At 39.8% G+C, this 23,622-nt stretch overlaps 3 protein-coding genes and 1 long non-coding RNA gene across 5 annotated transcripts; 2 read left to right on the top strand and 2 right to left on the bottom strand.

The window, feature by feature from the left end:
* The first annotated feature begins 3,862 nt into the window (after window positions 1–3,862).
* LOC139623712 (potassium voltage-gated channel subfamily V member 2-like) lies at window positions 3,863–7,598 on the top strand. Its single transcript, XM_071482169.1, has 2 exons — window positions 3,863–5,337; window positions 6,909–7,598. Exons 1-2 carry the CDS (start codon window positions 4,003–4,005, stop codon window positions 7,173–7,175), a joined length of 1,602 nt encoding a protein of 533 aa, XP_071338270.1. The 5' UTR covers window positions 3,863–4,002; the 3' UTR covers window positions 7,176–7,598.
* Window positions 7,599–10,036: 2,438 nt separating this feature from the next.
* Window positions 10,037–14,922, bottom strand: LOC139623710 (uncharacterized). The gene is made up of 3 exons (XR_011691585.1): window positions 14,522–14,922; window positions 13,729–13,773; window positions 10,037–10,167 (listed from the first exon to the last, which is right to left on the bottom strand). It is a non-coding gene; the product is annotated as an uncharacterized lncRNA (long non-coding RNA).
* Window positions 14,220–16,083, top strand: LOC139623709 (purpurin-like). Its single transcript, XM_071482165.1, has 6 exons — window positions 14,220–14,372; window positions 14,549–14,663; window positions 14,916–15,052; window positions 15,174–15,286; window positions 15,378–15,590; window positions 15,802–16,083. Exons 2-6 carry the CDS (start codon window positions 14,550–14,552, stop codon window positions 15,810–15,812), a joined length of 588 nt encoding a protein of 195 aa, XP_071338266.1. The 5' UTR covers window positions 14,220–14,372; window position 14,549; the 3' UTR covers window positions 15,813–16,083.
* A 44-nt stretch (window positions 16,084–16,127) lies between these two features.
* idua (alpha-L-iduronidase) lies at window positions 16,128–23,561 on the bottom strand. Of its 2 annotated transcripts, XM_071482163.1 has the most exons (14): window positions 23,216–23,561; window positions 22,679–22,819; window positions 22,454–22,536; window positions 22,171–22,278; window positions 21,841–21,936; window positions 21,208–21,410; window positions 20,599–20,778; window positions 19,998–20,214; window positions 19,591–19,800; window positions 19,353–19,474; window positions 18,793–18,918; window positions 18,433–18,509; window positions 18,111–18,211; window positions 16,128–17,964 (listed from the first exon to the last, which is right to left on the bottom strand). In XM_071482163.1, exons 1-14 carry the CDS (start codon window positions 23,350–23,352, stop codon window positions 17,864–17,866), a joined length of 1,902 nt encoding a protein of 633 aa, XP_071338264.1. In that variant the 5' UTR covers window positions 23,353–23,561; the 3' UTR covers window positions 16,128–17,863. The 2 variants fall into 2 exon arrangements, with proteins under 2 accessions (XP_071338264.1, XP_071338265.1); XM_071482164.1 differs by lacking the exon at window positions 21,841–21,936.
* Window positions 23,562–23,622: the final 61 nt, after the last annotated feature.

The raw sequence follows: 23,622 nt of genomic DNA, 5'->3' as shown, positions 1-23,622 counted from the left end.
AAGTGTGTTAACTACTCACCAGTCTCTTTGTCTTCAGGGTGTTCAGGCAAAAGGCTTCCCCAGACAACGGACCCCATGTTTTATAGTTCCGGGGGTAACCAAGTGTAAATTGGTGTGGGGTGGTTTAGATGTGTGTATTTTATTGTAGTAGATGTAATGTGGTTTAGTGGGGTTTTGTTTCATTTGGTAGTGAAGAAATGAACATGTATATAAGGATGTGAGGATGTGTGTGTGTGTGTATAGTTATAAGAAAAGAAATGTGTGTTAATATGTGAGCAGGCACTGGATCCCTGTGAGTGGAGTCTCCCGAGGTCATTAGCCAATACACAGTATAAAAAGGCGCCATTTTAACAACTTGTGCGTTGCTGGTCTGATGCTGGGTGATGCTTGCTCCTGAAGATGGATGAATAAAAGGCCTCATCTGTTAACGTGCCAAACCTGCCTGCGAGTCATTTTATTGCTGTATCGTCCGACCGTAATTGTGGTCCATCTTACAGTGTCATTCTCCAGGCTACATTGCTGTCAAGTAAATGTGATGCCAACCAAGAATAAGATATTTTTTGATTATAGCAGATTGAGTTTAATTGATAATGTGATGTAGTTAAGTAGCAACTCGTGGACCCAGCAATGAATATATTTTCCCCCTAACAAAAGTTGATGTTGGCATCAGAACTTATGCATCATTTTCAGAAATCTACTGAAGGTAACAATGCAAATAGGAAACTTGTGTAACCCCCAATAAAGAGGATCTTGTAAAAGCAAATATAATCAATTATTTATGACCCAACTACTAATAGGTAGCAATCCAATAGACATGGTGTGTTGGTAAAATGTTTTTAAGGCAAGAACAGTATTTTCATTCAACAACAGATGGTCATCATTTAATGAGTGTGGATAACCAATTAATTACAATCTGAGTGTCATCATACAACTCAAAGCACATTGTAAACATGAGTTAGAATTGAAACAATTAGTCAACTAATTGATTAGTCCTAGCTGATTGATAGAATATTAGTTTGCATGTACATGATGAGAAATGTGAGGATTTCTGTTTTATGTCACAGTAAACTGAATCTATTTGAGTTTTGGACTGTTGGTCAAACAAAACAAGATCACCTTGGGCTGTGGAAAATTAATTTTTGTGTTTAATGAAAATAAGTTTTACAGTAACCTTAACTGCTGTTAGTACTAGAAAACGGGAAAATTACATCTGACCACAGCTATAACCCCAAGATAATGTTTTATGAAAAAAGAAAAAGAAAAGACAAGAGGGACACATCTCCTCAGTGCTTCTCAAACTTTGATGGCACCAACTGAACAATGATCTTCAGTGACTGTGATACCACCATCTGCTGGATTTATTTATTCATTACAATAAATAAGTGTCCACTCATTTCATACAAAATGCTGTCAAGGCAAATGTTAATCACACCTGAAAATGTAGCTGTGAACAGTTTGTAAGCCTGGCTTGATGCTTCTCTTGAATGCTGTCACAGTATCACCCATTTAAGACAATATTTGTGAATCTTATTTATAATGACTCATACTGTCAAATTTAACAACTCCTTAACTGGTTAATTAATACAGTAAAGGTACTAATGACTCCTATCACCAGTCTAATGTGCCCTTAATAATCTTGGCATTCACAAGAGTCTGATTTGCCATGTTCTACTTCATTGTGCCTGTATATGGTCAAAAAACTATCTTCATGATGTGTGACATTTGCTGTTGCCGTTTTGAAAATGTTGACAATGTTTTTAGGACAACAAGTTTAACTGAAAAAACAAAACTAAAAAGAAAACATTAGGACACCCATTTCCTCCTTATTTTGAGCAGATCCAGTAATCACATCAGCAAAGGTCAGATTAAACACTAGCAGTTATTGTTACAAAGGAATCTGTGTTTAGCTGTAAATAACAGAGAATATATATGGCAGGAGGCTTTATAAACCAACAGGAGGGATTATAACCATCATTCTTGTCTTACTAAGCAGCTTTGAACGGAATTTACTCAATAAAGATCCGTAAATCTTGTGGACAATAGTGACGGACAGGAAACCGTAGACTTTGAGAGCAGATGATATTAATCCTGGTAAAATGCAAGTATGGAGGTACGTACACTGATGCTTGCTTCACAAGCACTGCTTTCTGAGCTATTACTGGATCCATTTGGAAAAGCTGTTGCCTCAGAATGTACATTTACTTCTTTCCTGCAAATACGAGGTGAAGTACAACTTATATGAGCTCACTGAAGTGCAGGAGTGGCTGCAATTGTATAGTGGATTGAAAGCACCAAGAGGAGAGACTGATTATTTTTGTCCAGCTGTAATGTTTGTCATGGCTATGTTTGACTTATTTGTAACAAACTGATAAAGAAGAAAGAAATCAAATGCTATGGTCCTTTGCTGCCACACAGGGTGAATAGAAATGCCACAAGCAGCAATTACAGGATGTCACCAAATCTCCCTTCAGTATCCAAGATGCTCTTGAGCCAGTTGCTTGTTTCTCTTATAAAACCTCTGAAATATCTATAACATGTTAAAACTTTATGTAACACACACAAGTAAGGCTGTGGAAGCCAAACTCCTGAGGCAATTGATTTGAATAAATTTCATTGTTTAGGAATTCAACTTTTCTTTTCTAAGAGGAAGATTGTGTTATTTCCTCTTTGAAAAGTTACACAGCCTATTTCAGATTAGTAGCCATGAAGTTTTTCAAATACTATATACACTCTATCACAACATGTATCATAAATATCAATAATTCAGTTTTTCATAGTGGCCTCTTCTGTCTGGTGTGACCCTGTGGTTTGCATGACAAATCCTGTTCACATCCAGTGCTTTTGACACACTACACTAACGAGCCTAGCTTAAGTCTGGTAATTCTAGTTAAATGTCACTGCTTTAACAACTTAAATCCTTAATTGTTTTAACTAGTCAGCAGTGGTTGGCAGCAGGAAGGTAAATAAAGGTTAATAAACTGCAGGGTTCATCATGTCATCAAGCAGTGGCCATACAGAACTTCATCTCTGGTCAGCTGTTAATCAGCGGGACAATAATCTGGTATCCAATAAGAGGATTCAATTGCAAGCAAAGTTATGTTAGATACTGGACTTGTTTTGAGTGGAACTCCCATCTGGTTTAACCACTGCTACCTGCTAGTTAAGGTAACATGTTATAACATGTCACAGCCTTACAGCAGATTTGTCTCTATGCTAAATGTTCTATGTTTAATATAAAAACAAAAGATTATTTCCAAGACACTTCATGTCTAAGGAATCTTGCACCCCCTCCCAATCAGGAAGTAGGTTAATGCTTAAAGCCTTTATCCTCTTTTATGTATCCACCAGCCTTTCTTTGTTCTCCTTCACTACAGGAGTCTTAAACCAGTGCAAAATAGCAACCCACATAAACAATTTAGAGTCATTTTTCTTAAGACTTTTACTAGAATAAGAATTTGCATCATATTTTGTAATAAATATAGAAAAAAGATGATCACATAGTCTTGCAGTTTCCCCCACAAGCAACGTGAAAGTAACTAAAAACAAACACGATGGTATTTTCAAATCATAGCCTTCCAATATGACTTCCTTGAGTAATCTGCAGGGATTTCAAAAAGATTAATGCATGACACATGAATGTCTATTCATAAACAAATGCACAACTACATTTATTTTTGCTTATTCCGTCTTTAAATGACTAAAATCAGATGTAAGCAATATAAATTCATATCGTAAAATATCTATAGACTAAAAGTGGGTGAATTCTTGAGGGGCATTTGTTGAGATATGCCACACAGCCAACGTCATGTCAGCCAGGCAGCTCAGCAGGGGATAATAGTATTTAGATGTCCTGTAAGCACGCGGATCCTCTCAGTCAGCAACATTAATGGGGCCATGAGGCATCCTGCTCCTGTCCTCCATGCTTAGGTGAAGGGGGTATTAGACAGGAGTAATGCTGGCTGGTCTGAGTGCTCTGTCTGCTGTGTAATCTGGGGGATCGACATGGGGAGCACCAGCAAGGTGGCCAACTTGTGGAACAGGAGACAGAGTCTCTTCCCCAACTACAAGGTCACCGATTCGGATATTAATCGAAGACCCTCTGAGATTGTTTACCCACTAGCCAAGGAAAGCTGTGTGAAGACATGGAACTCCATGCAGGAGTTGAGCAGAGACATCTACGACATTTACGCTGAGTATGAGGATGAAGAAGATGACAATGTTCCATACAACTTCGCCAAGCAGCCTTCACCCTCCAAGAGAAACTATATGATCAACATCAATGTAGGCGGGAAGCCCTATCAGATAGCCTACAAGATGGCTGCCAAGTACCCCAAGACCAGAATAGGACGACTGGCCACTTACACTGATCACAACATGAAGCTGGACCTGTGCGATGACTACACTGTGACCAACAATGAGTACTTCTTTGACAGGGACCCTGATGTTTTCCACAGCATCTTCAACTTCTACAGGACTGGTGTGCTGTGGATCAAGGACGAGTTGTGTCCGCGCAACTTCCTGGAGGAAATCAACTACTGGGGCGTGAGGATCAAAAACACCCACCGCTGTTGCCGCATCTCCTTTGAGGAGAGACAGGATGAACTGAATGAGCAGCTGAAGATCCAGAGGGAGCTGGAGGCCGAGGTGGAGATCGAGGAGAATGAGGAACTCTTTCACGACATGTTCTTGGGCCAGAGGCGCCGAGCTATCTGGAACCTGATGGAAAAGCCATTTTCATCTGTTAAGGCCAAAGTAATGGCTGTGGCCTCCAGTCTGTTTGTCCTGATCTCTCTGGTGGCCATGACTCTCAACACGGTGGAGGAGATGCAGTACAGAACTCCCTCAGGTCAGCTCAGTGGCAAGACATACTGGGAATATGTGGAGTCTATATGCATCGCCTTCTTCACCATGGAGTTCCTGCTCCGTCTGGTGTCCACACCTGACCTCAAAGCCTTCAGCAGGAGTGTGCTCAACACTGTGGACCTGATCGCCATCCTGCCTCAGTATCTGCAGGGCATCCTGGAGTTCTTTGACAATGAGGAAAACTACATGAAGCACGAGGCTGACATGCAGGCGGTGGGGCAGGTGGGAAAGCTGGGGCAAGTGTTGAGAATCATGAGACTGATGCGAATTTTTCGTATATTGAAGCTGGCGAGACACTCCACAGGTCTGCGTGCGTTTGGCTTCACTTTACGTCAGTGCTACCAGCAAGTGGGCTGCCTCTTCCTCTTCATCGCCATGGGCATCTTCAGCTTCTCTGCCATGGTCTACACTGTGGAGCATGACATGCCGCAAACAAACTTCACCAGCATTCCTCATGCATGGTGGTGGGCAGCTGTAAGTAAATCTTTGTAAAATGTAATAAGACCAGGAGAACATAATCAACAGTGGCAACATAGAGGGAGGATACATAGCAATCCTAAAAAGAGAATAAACTGAATACAACATGTAAAAAACATACAAGTCTTTGTATGTCTTGAATTAGAAATGTTGTATGTGACAAACCACAGTAACCTATTTAAGTAAGTATAATGAAGTGTTCTGTCCTTCAATTACTTAAATGCTGACATAGTCCCTGAATGGTGTGTTAACTTTGTAATGTTATTAGATTATGCTCCAGCACTACGTAGCTTACAAAACACAGTGAGGTCAGCTCTACTCCAGGATGAGTCGCCTCATGCTTTGGTACGTGTAACTTGTGTGGTCAGCGTGAAGACTCAAACTACAGATTATATATTTATAATGTTAAGTAAATTTACTGATTTAAGACTGGCACCAGGTCAGTTCTAAGGGTAGAATAACCTGGTTAATGTCTGTATGTCTTTATTTGAGTTAAACTGCTAACACAAACCTTTGTTTCTGTCCGTTGCCATGAATAAACCCATTAACGGATCATTCCCCTCCCTCTTTGATCGAAGTGGTACAATCTTACCTCTAATCCTAGGAAAGGAGATGATAATCCTTGTAATCATAGTAATGGTTAAAGTAAAGGTTGCTTTAAGCACTACTCACTGACAGCAACAGCTGACACTCCTGCTGTGTTTGTGTGAACAGAAGCAGAAGAATTGCGTGCTGTCTTTGAGTCACTGGAACACGCATTTCTAGGTCAGTTTTGTTGCAGTCTGTTAGCAGGAAACTCAAACAGTGGGCATAGCTTCTCACTGAAACTCAGATACCCCCTGCTTAGATTCATACAATACAGCAAGACTGTTTGACACCAGCAGGAAGAAGAAGCAGGAAACCTGAGAGTTAGCTGCCCTGCCACTTTTTCCAAAGACTCTAGGGCAGGGCTAATGACCACACAGTGGTGACTGTCTATTCTGTATTGCTGCAACAGGCTAACTTTGTGATGTGTCTATAATTTTAACAAGTATTTTTAACAGGCAATTGAATACTTTTGGTGCAACTGTAATTATTTCAGCATGAATGGTCATTTTATTTTTATTACTTTGTTTACCAACAATTTACAACACAAAGTAGGGCGACAAGAAAGCCTCGACAGATTTTTTCCCCTAACTGGTAGCCATAAATCTATTATGATGTAGCACACTATAATCAGCATACTTTGCTGGGTTTTTATAGTCTGCATATTCTAGTTAGTCAGTGTATACTTTTTCCTGTGTTCATGGTTAATATTTTTATACTTACCTGTGTCACTGGATTAGGAATACAATTATTGGGCCTGTCCTTGTGGTAATGTATTAAAAAGGCTTGCAGTTTGAATCCAGTCCCCCTTTGTTTTCTGTTTTCTTGGCTGTGTAATAAAGGCAAACTGCAAAATGCACCAGTTCACAGGAAAAATGACAACATGGGTCAACAAAGGTCTAGTAACCAGGAGACTGACTCAACCTCTCTACTTGTTTGTGATTCTTCCATCGACACTGACTGTTCTCCTCACTCCCCCGCAGGTCAGCATCTCTACAGTGGGCTACGGAGATGTCTACCCAGAGACCATACTGGGTCGTCTTTTTGCTTTCATCTGCATTGCTTTTGGAATTATCCTCAACGGCCTGCCCATATCTATCCTCTTCAACAAGTTCTCAGACTATTACTCTAAACTCAAGTCCAATGAGTACACAGCCTCACTGAAGAAACGAGGGAAGGTCAGATTTACCAAGAGGACAATGAAAAAGCTTAACCACTGCTTTGGACAACGCCCTTGTCATCCACACTGATTTCTTATGTGTTTTCTATTAAAAAAATATATTTGACTGTGCAAAAAAAATGTATGTGATGGGGACAAATAAATGTAACATAGACAAAGATATAGACTAGTGACAGATCACACACCCACTCCAAGTCTGTTAGTAGTGAAAACAGTATGGTGTGGGGGGGGGGTGCTTAGAAGATATGTTAAGTAGCATGACTGACTGATCTTGTAAAATATTTACTTTTGCATACAGAACATGATATTTTTGTTATCTAATAGTAAGAAGCATAAAAAATAAACAGTCCATACAAAGAGAGGGATTTTCACTGCCTTGCTAACATATAATATCTCCATATTATCATATAGAGCAGTTACACAAAACAAGGCTCCTTGTTAATGAATTCTTAAAACGCTTAAACAATGCCAGAGCAACTGGTTAAATGCATCATTACAAAATCTCAAAGATTTACATGTATACTTTATCAAATACGCGCATAGAATTTTGGGGAGACATGTACACACATCTACAACATTTCAATACGATGGAGTGGTGCAGCTGTGCAATTATGGGTTGGGTTTGAATAATTCACTCAGTATAAGTATAATGTGGCTTCAGTGAAGTTTGAAGTTTTTTTTTTAACTAAATGTGTTTTAAAAGCAGTCCTCCTGAATCAGATTCCAACAATGAAAATGTGTAAACTCACTCAACTATTTGGGTGAAGAGGTCAAACTTTGCTGTTTTAGTCTGGGCCACAAAAGAATGAATGAAAAAGCTTTTGATATTACCATAGCAGTTCTCAGGGCTTAGGGCTTTTTGTTGATCTGCAACATAACTCCACAGATTTTCAAGTTGTAGTTTTCAGAGACAGCTTAGGCAGGTATAATTACCTACATCTCAGATATTAGTTCTCTTCTAATGCAACTGTGATGTTTAAAATCTGTGTGCATGCACAGGAGGTCTGCAACAGGCTTGCATTGTGTACTAGACCTTGAAACACTGGTGCTGCTTCTCATGTCTTTGCAATGTTCAGTAGTTTTGCCTTCAAAATATGGAAGTATCACACATTGCACTCTGTTGTCAATAAACACTGAACTGCTCATAAAACTGTTTTCTTCATTGACTAAAATACTTTGGCTTCCTGAGAACTATCAGGCAGAGACCTGTTTACCTGCATACATCTCTACTGGTCTCTTCTGGGTGACCTTTGCTATAGCAAAAACCCATTTTCACAGGTGTGTAATAAGGTGCTTTTGTTCACTAATGACCATTGATGATATATTAGAGAAACAACACATGCTATTGAAATATTCAGCATCTTCTAGCTGCTGGCAATTGTAACACAGCATGGTGGTAAACATACTAACATAATAATTACACAAAATAATGTATTTCTGCAATGCTTCAAAATGACCATTGAGTGGAAGGAGCATAAAAAGAGAAACTCAGCAGTCCTCATACATGGATTGGTCTGTAGAATATTTTTCCTACTCCATTTATGTCAAAAAGTGAAGATAAATTATTCTGAACAGTTGAAAACAACAGCCAAATAAACAACAACCTCTAAAATTACCACAGCTTTAAATTAATACACCTGTGACAGAGTGTCAGCAAAAACTGCAAAACTGTTTGCAATCCATTTAGCTAGACATGCTTCATGAGCTGGAGACTCATAGTAGGACATCTGAGGTGAGAGGTAGTCCACAACAGGGTCTCCTCTTCCACCATGGTGGTTTCAGTAATGAACTTATGAACAGTTTTCAGAGGATGGGGAGTAAATAATATAGAGACACGGGTGCAGTGTTTTATTCCGTACAGAAATACCTATGCAACTCAAAAAAGGATCATGAATATTATAGGCGTGCTTCTATTCTATTTCTATATCAGCAACCTTTAACAGATATACATTTATAAACACAGGCTCTCATTAGATATTGGATTATCTTCTTTGTGGTAAAGAGAGAAACATTTTTATTTAATATCTTAACATAATTAATTTTAAACGTGTTTTGTACAGTTACACTGACAAGTAAACGTAATAAACCTGGTGACGGACACATCTATCTATAAATTCCCAATGAAGGAGACAAACTACTCCAGAGGATGGCAGCAGTTCCGCGGTGAGAAACTCAGCTGCACTAATACGCCAACGAAGAAGACGTCTGCTCTCCCTCAGTCCTCTGCGCTGGTGAAGTGACCTCTGCTGCCAGCAGTTAGCCTCCTCCAAAACAATGGCTCCTCCAGTCGCAGTGTCGCCTTTGATCAAGGTTTGTGTTGCCAGACATACTGTGAAAAACGACTTGCCTGTGTCTTAACTGTAAAATGACCCTTGCGAGTTATTTCAGTTAGCTAGCTACGCTGAGGACGCAAACCTGCTAACCATTAGCTAGCAAGCATGCTAGCTAATGGTTAGCTGTATCTTGGCAACGTTGCTGAAGCCTGCAGTCAAAGTAGGGCTGAGTGAGTGGTCGCAGGTGTGCCGGGTTAGCTTAATGACACCGGTGGTGCATATTATTCTGTAGCAGCGTGCACTGACACAGCATCACCCTTGACGCTGCTGAAAGCTAATACATGAAGCTGTCATTGAAACGGCGTCGTGCCTGCTGGTGGTTAGAAATAGAAAAGTAATTGGAAATGATGGGTATTAACACAATACGAAATATTTGATAAATATTATGGCATCCTTTACCTCGGGTATAAAAGGTTTACGTATAGTTTTCCATTCAAGCTGTCCTGGTTGTTGCTTGTTATAGAATAAAATAATGATAAAATAAAGAATTCAAAGACAACTGCACGAGTAAATACAATGAGAAAAAAAAAATGTAAAGGGCAATTAAAAATTACATTTAACAGGTATGTTTTCAGTTGTCCTTCAAAAACGTTTTTTGAGCCTTCCCCTCTAATATTTGTTGGCAGGTGTCCCACAGTTTAGGTGCATGATGGAGGAAGGCTGCTTCTCCAGTTTTATTCTGGGACACTCATGGAATATTTAGAGGATGCCCTGTAGTGGATCTATGGGCTGGTGGAGAGAAATAAAACGACAGAGAATTAGCGATGTAAGAGGGTGCCAAACCATTAAGAGCTTTGTATACATGTAGAAGGACTTTAAAATCAATCTATAGACGTGTAGTGAAGCCAGTACAGAGTTCTGAAGTTGTTGATTGACTTTTTTGGAAGAACAGTAAAAAGAGTATTACACTGCCCCAATTAGTTTGAAATAAAAGCATGAATGAGCTTGTCAGCATCTTGTTGAATTAAAAACAGGCGCACTGGCAATATTTCTCAAGTGGAAGAAAGCGATGCTATGCAGGGATGTCAAGAACTGCTATTTACCTCTAGACACTGTGGACCCTACAGTGTTGAATCCTAATAGTTAATTGGGGATTTTGTGACTGTCACTAATGTGTATCCCCTTTTCCATTTCAGACAGCCAGGTATTCAGCTTTGCTTGCTGGCATCATCTATGGCAAAAGGAGATATGGTATGTTATTCTAACTGGTCATCAGGCAGTGTCATTAATAGCAACAGTGCACTGAGATCAACTTTAATCTACTAAATATAACAATAATTTGGAACAAATAGGACAGAACATTTTGCACACCAAACATGATGTGTAAAGCACTACAGACAAATGATCTGTCAGTTTTGTAACAGCTGTTTTATAAGATGAGGAGACTAATCTGTACTAAATTCCTGCAGCATTTTACGTAAGGAGATGTGACACCTGTTTAATAAATTAGATAAGTTCTATACAAATATACAAATGTTTCCTCAAGATGTTCACTTTACATAATGTAACCAGATGTCATTCTGAAATAAAATGCAGGCAGTTGATGATGGATGGGATTTATTTCTTAACTAATGTTATGTGATATTATTCATTTTTTGCTCAGATAACCTGAAGCCTATCGCAGCTGAGGAGAGGAGGATTGAGGAGGAGGAGAAAAAGGCCCGTGAGGAGCAGGAGCGCATTGCCAAGCAGCTGGCAGAAGGTAGTCTCCTCACCCTTATTCACACATCAGCTATTCAGGCTGCAGTTTGTACATTACACACATACGTCTCTATGCTGCACAGCTCATACAGGTGGTCACAATAATAGCAACACCAGTGTTTAATACAGTTGTTGTTAGATCATTCTTTGAACTGCACAACAAAATATTACACTTTGCTTAAGGATTGTGAAATGTGCTTGCAATGTAAAATCCCAAATTTACTAATCTCAAATATTTCCTCCCTTTCCTCCCTCCAGCAAACGAAGACACCATTCTGAAGTAAAGTTTTTGAAGGCGATGTTGACGATGTCCACGTACATGTGCAATTTCCACCTTCTTTCTCCTTTTTCTGGAGTAACAATGACAAAGTCAGGTCACAACTAGTCAAGCACTCCCGTGTTGTGGATGTGTTCACTGTTACCTTGAATAATACAACTCTTCTCTGGATTGCCAGATACAACAGTTTTCCTTAAGTTACATCTTGTGTATTAAGGCTCTTGAACTCAGCATTGTAATATTCCAAATGCAGCCTCATAAGTTATTAAGTTCATGTTTGTAATGAAGCAAAGTCATAAATACAGAAGTACATGATCACTGTAGTCTTTGTCTGTGTTTACTCACATTGTATACCTAGTGTTTTCCCCAAGACTGTTGCAGCACATATGAGACAATGTAATCTTCTAGTGTTAACATGTTGTTTTGCAATTAAAACTCAAGAGTCATCATATAAAGGACAAACATATATTTTTCATTTGTCCTAACAGGAAAATGGGAAGAGTGAGAAGTGTCTTGTACTGCTCTCAGACGATGCTCCACTCATCAACACAAATAGTCCCATAGACTTAACTTTGAAAAAGAAGGTGCATAGATATCACAGGAACAATCTCATTAAAATGTAAAGTAGTAATGTATTAATATTTTATTGGGAAAGGCATTGTATACCTTAACCCTAAATTCCTCTCCCTGTTGTGTTACTAATAAAGTTTTGTGAAAAACATTAGATACAGCCATAAAACAACTGTTATTTCATAGTGTTTTAATTCTTGCAATTTTCAACTTCAGATTATAGAAACTTATAGACTGAGTTTAGAGATGCAACTATTATTTTCATTGTAAGTAAATTCATCTGTAAAATATAAGTGAATAGTGAAATATGCCATATCACAATTTTCAGACTTCCCAAGGTAATGTCAGTTTATTGTCACAAAAGACAGAAGCAGTGAATTTTTACAGCTGAGAAGCTGGTAGTAGGGAATGTTTGGTCTTGCTTCTTTTCTCTTGAAAAATGTCTGACGGATGTTAGGGGATCAAGTAATCATTTTAGCTGCAAGCGGGTTTAAAAAAATGTTGATCTGAATGATTTCCACTGCTGATTAGTTTGACAGTATTTACTATGTAAAGCACATGAGCATTCATTCTAAACATTTAAACTATATGTATCTGTTACAAAGAAGAAGAAAAAAAGTTCAGTGTTTTCACCTGCTCATAGCCTCTTTATGCAACTTGCCCCATTCATACTCATCAGCCGGTGACCTGAAATGGCTCAAGCAGACATGTTTAACCTGAACTCACCTCCAGTTAAGCAAGTGTGTGTTTACAACAGGGTCATTTAAACCTAGTTTTTGTTTTCAGATTAGCGTTGCAGAGTTAACACTGTCACGTGTCAGGTTGATGGGTTTTGTACGTGCTCAACAGCTCAGGATGTCAAAGCACAGACGCCTTACCTAATATCTTCAGGACAGGTTATTATTAGAACAACAACAACAATATAAAAATACAGCTGCACTTACTGGCATGTGTATCATCTTTACTTAGCTCTCACCTACTGTAGAGCAAAACAAAAATATCCTCTGAGGACTGGTGTTGGGAACTTGTCAGGGGTGAATGGGATTACAGTGATCTGCTTACATTTTTTTCCTTTTTTTTTTAGAGTATACCACAACACAACACAGATAAGAGAATGTTTTAAAGTAGTTAGCTGCACTACTCTTAGTGAGAACATTTAAATAATGAGTATGACAAAAAAATCTTATACTTCAGGAAAAGCCATAAAATTAAAGTAAAAGCGGGTTTAAAAACGGCAAAAAAGATTGCTTTAAAAAAAAATTGGGTTTAACAAATGACAGGAAACATGAAAGTAAGAAAACATTATTTTCATAACTGCATCTGCAGCCGCAAAATGGAAGGAAACAACCCAGGTTTACACCTGTGAAATATTGTCAGTCTTTGGTATCTGTCTGCATTTTGCTGATGCTGAAGTGGTGTAAACTTCCTGTGACACACCTCAGCTGTTTCCTATATGACATGTTTTGCTCGGGATTACAGGTTGAAGCTCTGGTAGCATTTACGGACAAGATGACAGAACGTTACTTAACCGAGGGAGTGACAGCAGACAGGAACACCTGAGCCTCTGCTCACATAACATGACAGGAATTCATTACTCAGTGATTCTCTCCAGGCTATTTTATAATGGAAGAAGTGAGGCAGTTTAATTCTGTCCCTAGTTATTAAGGCCAATGTCAATGTAATGAAAAATAATAACAACAAGAAAAACCTTTATGGCCAGTCATGAACTTACTGAAACTTACAGTGTGTGTCTAGTATCCCAGTCCAGAGGTGTGGGGACAGTTAATCTAAAGATGGACAAAAAACAACAACAAAAAAAAAAAAAAACAACCTGAAAGATGGCTGATTTCATAGATACTGAATACAGAAAAACAAACCCCAGAATCATATTAAAGTCATCTTGTCTCATAGTCTTTCATTCAGCCTATATTCACAGTAGTTTCTCATAGGTCTGATTCAACAGATCTGTACTATTAACATTGTATCCTATCCTAAATTTTCATGCAACCTTGGTGCCCAAAATACACTTGTTTGCTCGGGTACAAACCTTCGCTGTGGACGTGTGACTTGAGGCTCAGGCCACCCCTCCCCTCCCCACTCCCCTGGGGCATCTGCCGTTATGTATCCCATTATGTAGCCCTGCAAACAATTACATAAAGCCTATACAGTGCTGAATGCAAGGGTTCATCAGCTTACAGCGGAGGATTTTGTTAACTGGATTAGCGGTAGATTTAAACTCTGCATTTAGGTTCAAGAAGTGAAAATAATCAGTGAGTCTGTCTGAGTGCTGGGTATAAAAGGCTGATGCACCGTCTTCTCACCACACCTCAGACACTGCAACAGTTCTGCACTGAAAACCTCCTGAAGCTTCACTCTACACCTCAAGGTAAGGAGATGTAGCTTTGTGGGGACCAGCTCCTGCTTTTACTATAGAGCTGCTAGAGCGACATTTTGGTCTAGCTGTGTGGAGCCTCTTCAAACAACTGTAAGTAAAGATAATTAAATAAGTAAAATCAGACAACTAAGCAAACTTACATCTGCTGGATTTGGGTTTTCACCTAGGATGGACTTCCAAATGTTTGCCCTGGTGATGCTGTTCCTGGCCTGCGTGGAGCAGGGCCTGGCCTCCTGCGTGGTGGACAGTTTCACAGTCAAAGAGGACTTCGAACCCCAAAGAGTGAGTACAGAAATGTCTCTAAAAATAAAAATCCATGAATAGAAGGAAAGAAGACAGACAGTTAGGTAGTTCGCCTAGATACAGACAAGTAGGAAAAACAAATTCAACCAAAACATAATGATTAACATCCTCAATTTAAACCAGTGTGTCATCAGCGTACAATAAAGTATGATGTTGTGTACAAACATATCCACAGTCTACTGCTAAAACAGTTTGCATTTTCATCTATTTGTTGTTTTTTTTTCACGACAGTATGCAGGAAAATGGTACGCTCTGCAGAAGAAAGATCCCGAGGGTTTGTTCCTGCAGGACAACATCTCTGCTGAGTACACTGTTGGAGACGATGGTGCCATGGTGGCCTCCTCCAGGGGCAGAGTCACTCTCTTTGGGTGAGTAATTGGCATATTTAGAAATCTCTTTAGTAGAAGTGTGAATGTGATTTATTTAAATAACTAAATGTTTCAATTCCTGCTTGATAACGTCACATTTCTTCCTCTCCTTGGCCTCCAGGTTCTGGGTTGTGTGCGCTGACATGGCTGCTCAGTACTCCGTGCCCGACCCCGGCACCCCTGGCAAGATGTTCATGAACTACCAGGGACTGGCCAGCTACCTGTCCAGCGGCGGTAAGTCTCTTTACTTATATACACAGACACACTCACTCTAGGTCTCCTTCACACACAACTGATACTAACTTCTTGCTCTCTGCTCTTCCAGGGGACAACTACTGGGTCATTGACACAGACTATGACAACTACGCCATCACCTATGCCTGCCGCTCCCTGAAGGAGGATGGAAGCTGCGAGGACGGCTACGCCCTGGTCTTCTCCCGCAACCCCCGTGGCCTCCCCCCTGCCATCCAGAGAGTCGTCCGCCAGAAACAGGAGGAAATCTGCATGGCCGGAGAGTTCCAGCCTGTGCTGCAGTCCGGTACGTACTCACCTTTCACATTCACTTACATGCACTTGATGGTTTGGAACATGTATTCTTAGCTTTAAATTTAGAAAAAGTAGCAGGTTTCTCAGCTAAATCTTTAGTTTATCTAGATTTTCACAGTTCATAATTAGTCTTTACATGTGTCAAGCTCTGTGATACATGTAAACTCATCTGACACTTCTTCGTCTTCCTCTATTCTTAACAGGAGCTTGCTAAACTGGTCCTAAGCTGGAGTTTGTTGAACAGCCCTTCATTACACTGGATCGATCATCCTGCCCAAGATGAAGACAGAGCTCCTCTTAAAGATGCAAATAGCAGAATAATTCCTGTTATGTTTATGATTTGCTATTATCCACTGGCATAAGAAAGAATTATCAGATAAATTTGACACCCCATGAAAACATTGAATTAACACTGCCAAAATGAATGGGTAACATCTGCACTGTGTAATTATTCTCTAATGGTGACAATAAATTTTGTAAAGAAACTTGCTGTTGTCCTTCTCTTTGTAAAAATGACTGTGTAATCAGGTTAGACTGTTGATTCAACTTTTACTTATCCCTCACACAAAACACACATCTTATAAAAATCAGACACATTTTAAGTAAACAAAATAGAATATAACAAATTACAGATAACAAATAACAGATTACAGATAACAAAACGGTTTAAGTAACAGTGTGGTCAGTTGATTCCTAATCTCACTGCCCACTGACGTTATGTATTTTACTTCTCTTTGCTGATACATTATGTGACAATGCAAGTATGAACAGTGAAATCTCATTTTAACAGTTTACATTCTGGATGTTTGGCACAGCTGACACGTTCAGGGAAAATAAGTATTAAAGGATAAATCAGGTGATATTTTCTTATTGTCAGTAAATCCCATAAAAACATCAGCAAAATCAACAATGGATTGATCCTGGTAACAATTATTGTATGTGTATCCAAAACCTGATATATATTATTATTCTGCCTTAAGGATCTATTGTTGTCCAAAATGATTAAAAACTATAGCATCAAATATGTATTAATCCACCGCTGAAAACAGTCCTGGTTACTTCTGTTTGAGTAATGTTAAAAAACTACAGTACCCAGTGGGAAAGTATTTTGTTGCAAAAAATGAAACTACAGGCTTTATCTGTGACCTGTTTTAGTTTTTCAGTGTGAGCCACATACCACAGAGAAAAGTGCAGATTACTGATAAACTGACCAACACATTTGGGATTTGTTTACAGTTACAAAAATATAGAATCATGCTGGCCATACTGTTTTTGATTTCAATCAAAAGATTATAATTACTTTATTATAATTAGTTACTGTGTGCTTTCATGCTGACAGTAGTGAGTTTAAAGGTTTCCACAGACAGAATGTGTTAAATTACTTCATCCGTCTCCACAAGCCAATACATCTACAACAGCTTCAGAAACGAACCTTTCCCTGGTGATTATTGTATTCAGTCACTCTTATCTATCCTTTCCTGTGTGTCAACAGGACAGAGTTTAAAATCCTACTACCTGTCTATAAAGCACGAAATGGTCTTGGACCTAAATACATCTCTGAGCTTCTTGTACGATATGAAGCATCCAGACCCCTCAGGTCATCTGGGACAGGTTTACTCAGTGTTCCCAGAATCCGAACCGAGCAAGGTGAAGCAGCTTTTGGTTTCTCTGCTCCTCACCTGTGGAACAAGCTTCCTGAACACCTGAGATCTGCTCAAACTGTCATTCAAATCAGGGCTCAAAACAGCAGCTCTTTTTAATCTTTTGCCACGTTTGAATTCGCTTGTTTTTAATGTCTTTTATCACTGCAACATGTCTTTTAAAATGCTGTCCTGAGTTTCATACCTGCTTCTATGCAATCATGATATGATTTATTAACATATTTTTATTTTTAGTTTCCATTGTTTTTAAATTCTATTTTAATGTCATCTTAATGTTCTCATTTTTATGTATTTCAATGCCTCAGTAAACCACTTGAATTGCCTGAACGGTGCTATATAAATAAACTGGCCCTGCCTGATATTCAAGTCTTTAAAAAAACAAACATTGCTATACTCTATCAACAGCATGTGATGCCTGTATTACTGTCGCAGAGCATGAACATCAATAATAAGTGTTTGCTTTTAATGTGATTGGGCAGATGAAACAAATGAACCACACTGTGTAACATGTGTAATCAGCACATTGATCTCTCTTTAAAATGTGTTCACACTGTACAAAACAGTTTAGAAACACAACATTAACCCTGTCAGACCTGACCCAGGTCTAGTGCTCCTCTGAATACTCCTCTGGCAGCGAGTACTGCCCGGGCCTTCCCCAGTAGTCCACAGCTCGAACTCTGTACAGACCGCCGACTTCCTGGTCCACTACAGAACACAACATAGTGTGTGGTGTTATTTCTATGACTGCATGTCACAATGCCAAAATATAGTTTGAAATATGAAGAAAAGTTTGTTTTGTTGCTCATTGCCATCACTTGTTACTCAGTACTTATTTTACTGGGAGTCCTTACCAGGTGAATAGGCATATGAAGTAAAAATGGTGTCCCGTGTATTAATCCTGCTGAATTTCTTTTGGTCTGTGGAGAATTCAACTTCAAATGTCTTGATGCATCTGCAAATACAAAGAAAAGAAAATGAACGAATGTTTAATGTCATGCAAACTGCATGTACATATTCACTGCATTTCAAAATCATGATACAGGGATTAAATCCACGGTGCTGCTGCACTTAGAATTAAGACCTCTGCATATGAAGCAGTGTCTACTTTCACTTCTTTAGTTTCTTGTGTTGGCAAATACATAAATAGAGAAATACTCAGTCGTGTGCACCCACTTGGAATCGACACAGTGATCAGACCAGACAATCAGGACTTGGCCTTTGGTGATCCTGATGAAGCGTAATCCATTAACCTAATCAAAAGTCAAATACAGATCATGATCATCTCTTTAGGAATAAATTTAATACATTGAGGACATAACTGTCTTCACACGTAAATCACTTTCTCGCTTTGCAAATTTCAGTGACTGGAGAAAATCTTAGTTTTCTTTGCACTGACACAGAAACATATGCTCAACTGTACAGAGCGACAATCAATGACACAGACTGCACAAAGTGGGATTCAACTGATGTATAAAGGAGGAGACAAATCAGAGTTGTTATAAATTAACATTGTTTTTGTGCGTTGGTACTGACCTGGTCTGGTGCAGCTTTGGGCTGAGCACAAACATGGATGAGGAGAACGGAGGGCACAGACAGTTTGGCTCTTAGAGTCAGAGTGTCCCCTGCAGGAACCTCCCAGGGTCCATCAACATGAGGGTCCTGACATAATGACACATCATCAGTGGGTCAAAGCATTTCTCAAAACAGCATCCAAAACTCGCAGATATATTACTATATTATTTTTTAATGGAAGTAAACAATATATTGTTTCAGTATTTACTTGCTTGATAGGAAAGTTGTTTTTTCTGTGACTGATCTTAAAGAACAACACAACGGTTCATCTGACGGACAGCACCATTTATACTGATTTAAATTAGTTCATTCTGGTTTTGGACAAAGACCTTAAACTGCATGATAAGTGAACTATCACAATAATTCTCAGCGTGGATTCAATTAGAATGAGAAAAAAAAAACAAGGATTCAAAACAAGTAAACAATCATTTAATGAATATATATATAAATAAATAAAATAATTCTGCTTTGGGATTATGTTTGTGCTAATGTTCATTTTTATAATCAGGCCTCCTGTTTACCTGCACACCCCTGAGGCGTCTGAACTGCTCTGCTGTGGGGTAGTCGGGGCTGCCCATGCTCTGCCACAGCTGGTACGGGTTGGTTACATTGTTGTCCATGTAATATGTGACATACACAAGACCTGGACACAGATAACAGACAGAACGGGCAGGACTGAAATAATGGCCTGTGTCTGATAATACACAAATATTTTGATCTACATGAACACTTAACCTGACAGTATTTGGTTGAACTAACCCTTCTGGGCAGCGAGTCCTTTCAGTGAGACGGTCACATCGTCAGTGTTGTTGGAGGTGCTGTTGTCGTCACTGTTGTAGACCAGCACGGCTGCCTGCCAGCTGTCTGAGCCGCCAGGCATTACAGGCTTATGGCTGCTGGCGAGAACGCCGACCGTACTGTTGCTGGTTCCCGCTAAGCTCAGAACCTGAGCCAGGACCTGGGTCTCTCCTTAAGGTTAAATCACACACAGGACCATGAACATTGGACTGAAACTCCTTGGAGGCCTGAGTTTTAGTTGTACAGGGGCTGGTTTAGAAAATCCACATATATATGAATTAAATCCATCACACCTCAATCATACATTTCCACTGACGCCCACATAAAACCCTGGAGGGTCACCCGCTCTAGAGTAAAGAGATGGTCACCTAGCAAAGCCAGCAGGCCCATGACGGTGAGGACAGGCTTCCTGATGAGCTGGACGTGAGGCGGCTGGGTGTTGTTGACCTGGAAACGAGCAGTCAGCGTGCGCTGGGTGAAGGGGTGTGGGTGGTAGCTGAGGAAGGCGTTGTCGTTGCTCAGCAGGGTGTAGTTGATGGTGCTGTTGGGGTCTGCCAGCAGCAGATCCTGGTGCTGGTTTATTACCTGTTGTAGGGAGCACAACAGAGGATTGGTTCGGGGTAAAACTGTAAATGTGTGTCACTGTCCTATAGTCTAAGTTTGTTTTCCACCCGGTGAAGTACAAAACTACTGAGTCACTTTAGGGTCATCAATGTTAACAAATACGTTATAGTTAAAAGCAGCCACTGGAAAATCTCTAAAATTAGCAATTAGCTTTAGCCAATAAAAAAACCTCAGACACTTATTCAGAAAACTTAATATTAATGACTTGCAGAGGGTCAGTCTTATCTTGATATTGAATGTATACAGTGTGAATTAAATGTCCTCCCATCTTCACCATCCAATGTTCAAACATGATTTTACACTGAGGTGTTTTTCATGTCGCTCTTCTTCATCCCTTCACCTCACCTTCACCACCATGGCAGCGTAGGTCACATCAGCCCTCCACCCCTGAGGTCTGGACCAGCCCACCAGAGGGTCAGCCTCATCGTTGTAGACAGGGAGGCTGCGGAACCGGGGGAAACGCTCCTGGATCTCCGCCACTGTCTGGATCTCCTGCTGGAGAATGGGTAACGAATAGCCTCCTCCCTGAAGGACAGAGACAGAAAGTCAGCGTCTAAAAGACCACATCAGTTTTACAATGAATGAAGCTAATGAATGCATTAATAAATATAGTTACTAATAATTACTCAGGTGATTAAAGGATTAAAGGAATTGAAGTGCGTAAATAACATTGCTATCCTTTTGTTTGTGTTCGGAAGTAGATATTTCACCCAGACTGCGTCACCTAATAGTGAAAAAGTCTTCACAACAATATGACAAATATTTTCTGTCATTTTGTGCAGCTTTTCATGACCTTATGTGAAAGTTTACTTGATAAGGATTTCAAAGATCGTTACAAATAATTTGAACCTTAATTTTGAAAATATTCATACCCCCCCAAAAAAAAGAAGACTGAAAATCACTGTATTGATTTCCTACTTGTTCTTGGTATGCTCTGAGTGCAGAACAGCCCACCTTCTTGTGCAGGGCGATGAAGTCGATCCTGACCCCGGTCTCTCCAGTGAAGTAGTTGGTGCCGCTGTAGCAGTGCTGCAGCATGGCCCAGCAGTATGGTGAGTGTGGGGGGGAATGACAGGAGTCTCCTGGACCCCCGAACCTCAGGAGACCGCTGGCAGCACGCAGACCCTCCGAACAGGCATCATAGTAGTTTAGAAAACCTAAAGAGAAGAACCAGAGGACCGATAAGAGGCACAGCATTGCTGTATCTGGCTAATCAAGTTCAGCAGCTGTAATTTCCAGCAATACTCAGTGTGTGTAGACAGTAAATGTTGCTAAAACTCTTCACTGAAACCCAGACTGTTACCAGAGACAGAGACGATCTGTAAGTGATTCATTAAATTCCATTTTGTTTTTCTAATATAAAGTATGTGTCTAATTGTGGATGTATATAGTTTCAAATAAGCAATTTTCAAGGGACTAGAAGAATAAGTAGTAGAATAAGTAGAAATAATATAAGGATTTAAATATTATCCTGTCTATGAGAGAAATTAGAACAAATTTGATGGGAACTAATTTGGTTTCCTTGTATCAATTTCCACTTTAAAAATACCTGATATAAAAGTGTTGTGTAGGATGTTACGGTTTTACCTTGAACTGACACGGTGACATTATCAAAGTCATGGTTGTTGGGCTCGTTCCATGTTTCAAAGTTCCACTGAGAAACACTTCCCAGGCCGTACTTGTCTGTGATTCAGAAGCAACAGTGAACAGTTTACATTTAATCCAAAAATGTATTTTATTTACAAATGGTAAAATCTCAGCACTCAAGTAATCAGGTTGAAACAGTCACAGTCGGCTTTGGCCAATGCCTGTTTCTCAATTAGAACTCATTTTTTTTCAGATTCGGCTTTAATGGGCCATGATTACATGGTAGGAAGAGAAACATATACAACACAACAATTACAAAAACTCACTCACCAATGTACCTCTTGGCTATGAGATAAATCAGATTCCTCCACTCGACCACCTGTGATTTGTCCTCAAAGTCAGTGAAGTAGTTAGAGACACTGCCCATCAGCTCAAAACCTGAAGAGCATAAGTGCAAGAAAAAAATGAAATCTCTCTCCGAATTCTTAATGAGAGCAATTGGGACAACTGACATTTCATTACTTGAAGACAAGTGTGATTTATTTGAGAAGTAGATGACTATGCGTCACAAATAAGATGTGGTGTTTTCCAGGCTGGGGCGAAGGTGCGATACCTGGTCGGAGTCCATTGATCCACAACAGTTCTATCAGCTGGTCCAGTTTAGTGAAATTGTACTGAGGTTGTCCTCCAATATCTCTAAACCAACAAAAACAAGACAGCTGCAAATTATCATAAAAACGTACGCACTCACCTTCAACCTAGACAAATCTTAATTTACACTAAATGGCCCACTTTCTTTCACATGGTAGCTCATGTGACTCATCACTACTTTACTCACTGTGCAGTGACCAGCTCCAACATCCAGTGTATCCTGACCTGCTGGATCCCTCCATGGGGGACTGAGCCCACATAGGCCAGATTGAGCTGCTGGTCGATGCTCAGGTCAAACTGGTGGGCCTGGGTGTGAGGGAGAGGGGGGCTGGACACAAAGAGCAGCTTCCGGTTTCAGTTTGCGATGATATATTTTCTAAATATGCTAAATATGCCAGCTTCTAGATTAATTTCGAACGTGTAGAAGATTTCAGACTGAGTCATGGCATTTGACAACATTTGTTGTATTTAATGAAAAGCTATGCCAATCTCCAGTCAAAAAACGGACATTTAAAAAAATATCTTGGCTCTGTTAAATATGCTGACGTGCTGTAACATTATTTTACACGTTTTATTAGTCACAGAGGTCCTCTGGTAGTTTCGGTATAAAAATAAACCCACTTTAATTTGTCCAGTTCAATTAAATCTCAACTTTCTGACACGTCCCACACCACTGTGTGTTCCGCTGGAGGAACAGTGAATAGAAACACTATATCCCACCTACCAGAAACCGGTGCTCCTCCAGAAGTGTTTCAGATCTCCCACTGGTCTCCCCACATCAACTGTGATGACATAGGAAGGAGCTGAAGCTGCGGCCACGTTGAGGAGTAAAGCTAAGACAGACACAGTTTGCCACTGCATGTCTGCGACGGAGCATCGCAAGTTTGTAAGTCGCTTAAATGGCGATAAAACGATGCGGAATCAGCTTCACCCAAACATGTCCGACACGTTGCATGTGGAAAAATGAGACAGACACTTCTAACATAAGTCACTCTAACAAGACTGACAACACGACTTTCCACTACAGGAGTCTGCAGTCGCAGTCAGCTGAGCATGATGACGTGTGTTAGATGCGACACTGTTGTAGTCTTTCATTGCAACTCCACAGCTTTACGTTTTTCATGCGACATC

Source organism: Trachinotus anak, unplaced genomic scaffold (genome assembly GCF_046630095.1).
Source record: "Trachinotus anak isolate AG129_WGS33_773 ecotype Australia unplaced genomic scaffold, CSIRO_AGI_Tana_v1 ptg000008l, whole genome shotgun sequence".
NCBI lineage: Eukaryota > Metazoa > Chordata > Actinopteri > Carangiformes > Carangidae > Trachinotus > Trachinotus anak.
Note: the sequence above shows the minus strand (reverse complement) of the source record. Positions and strands in the feature narration are given on the sequence as shown.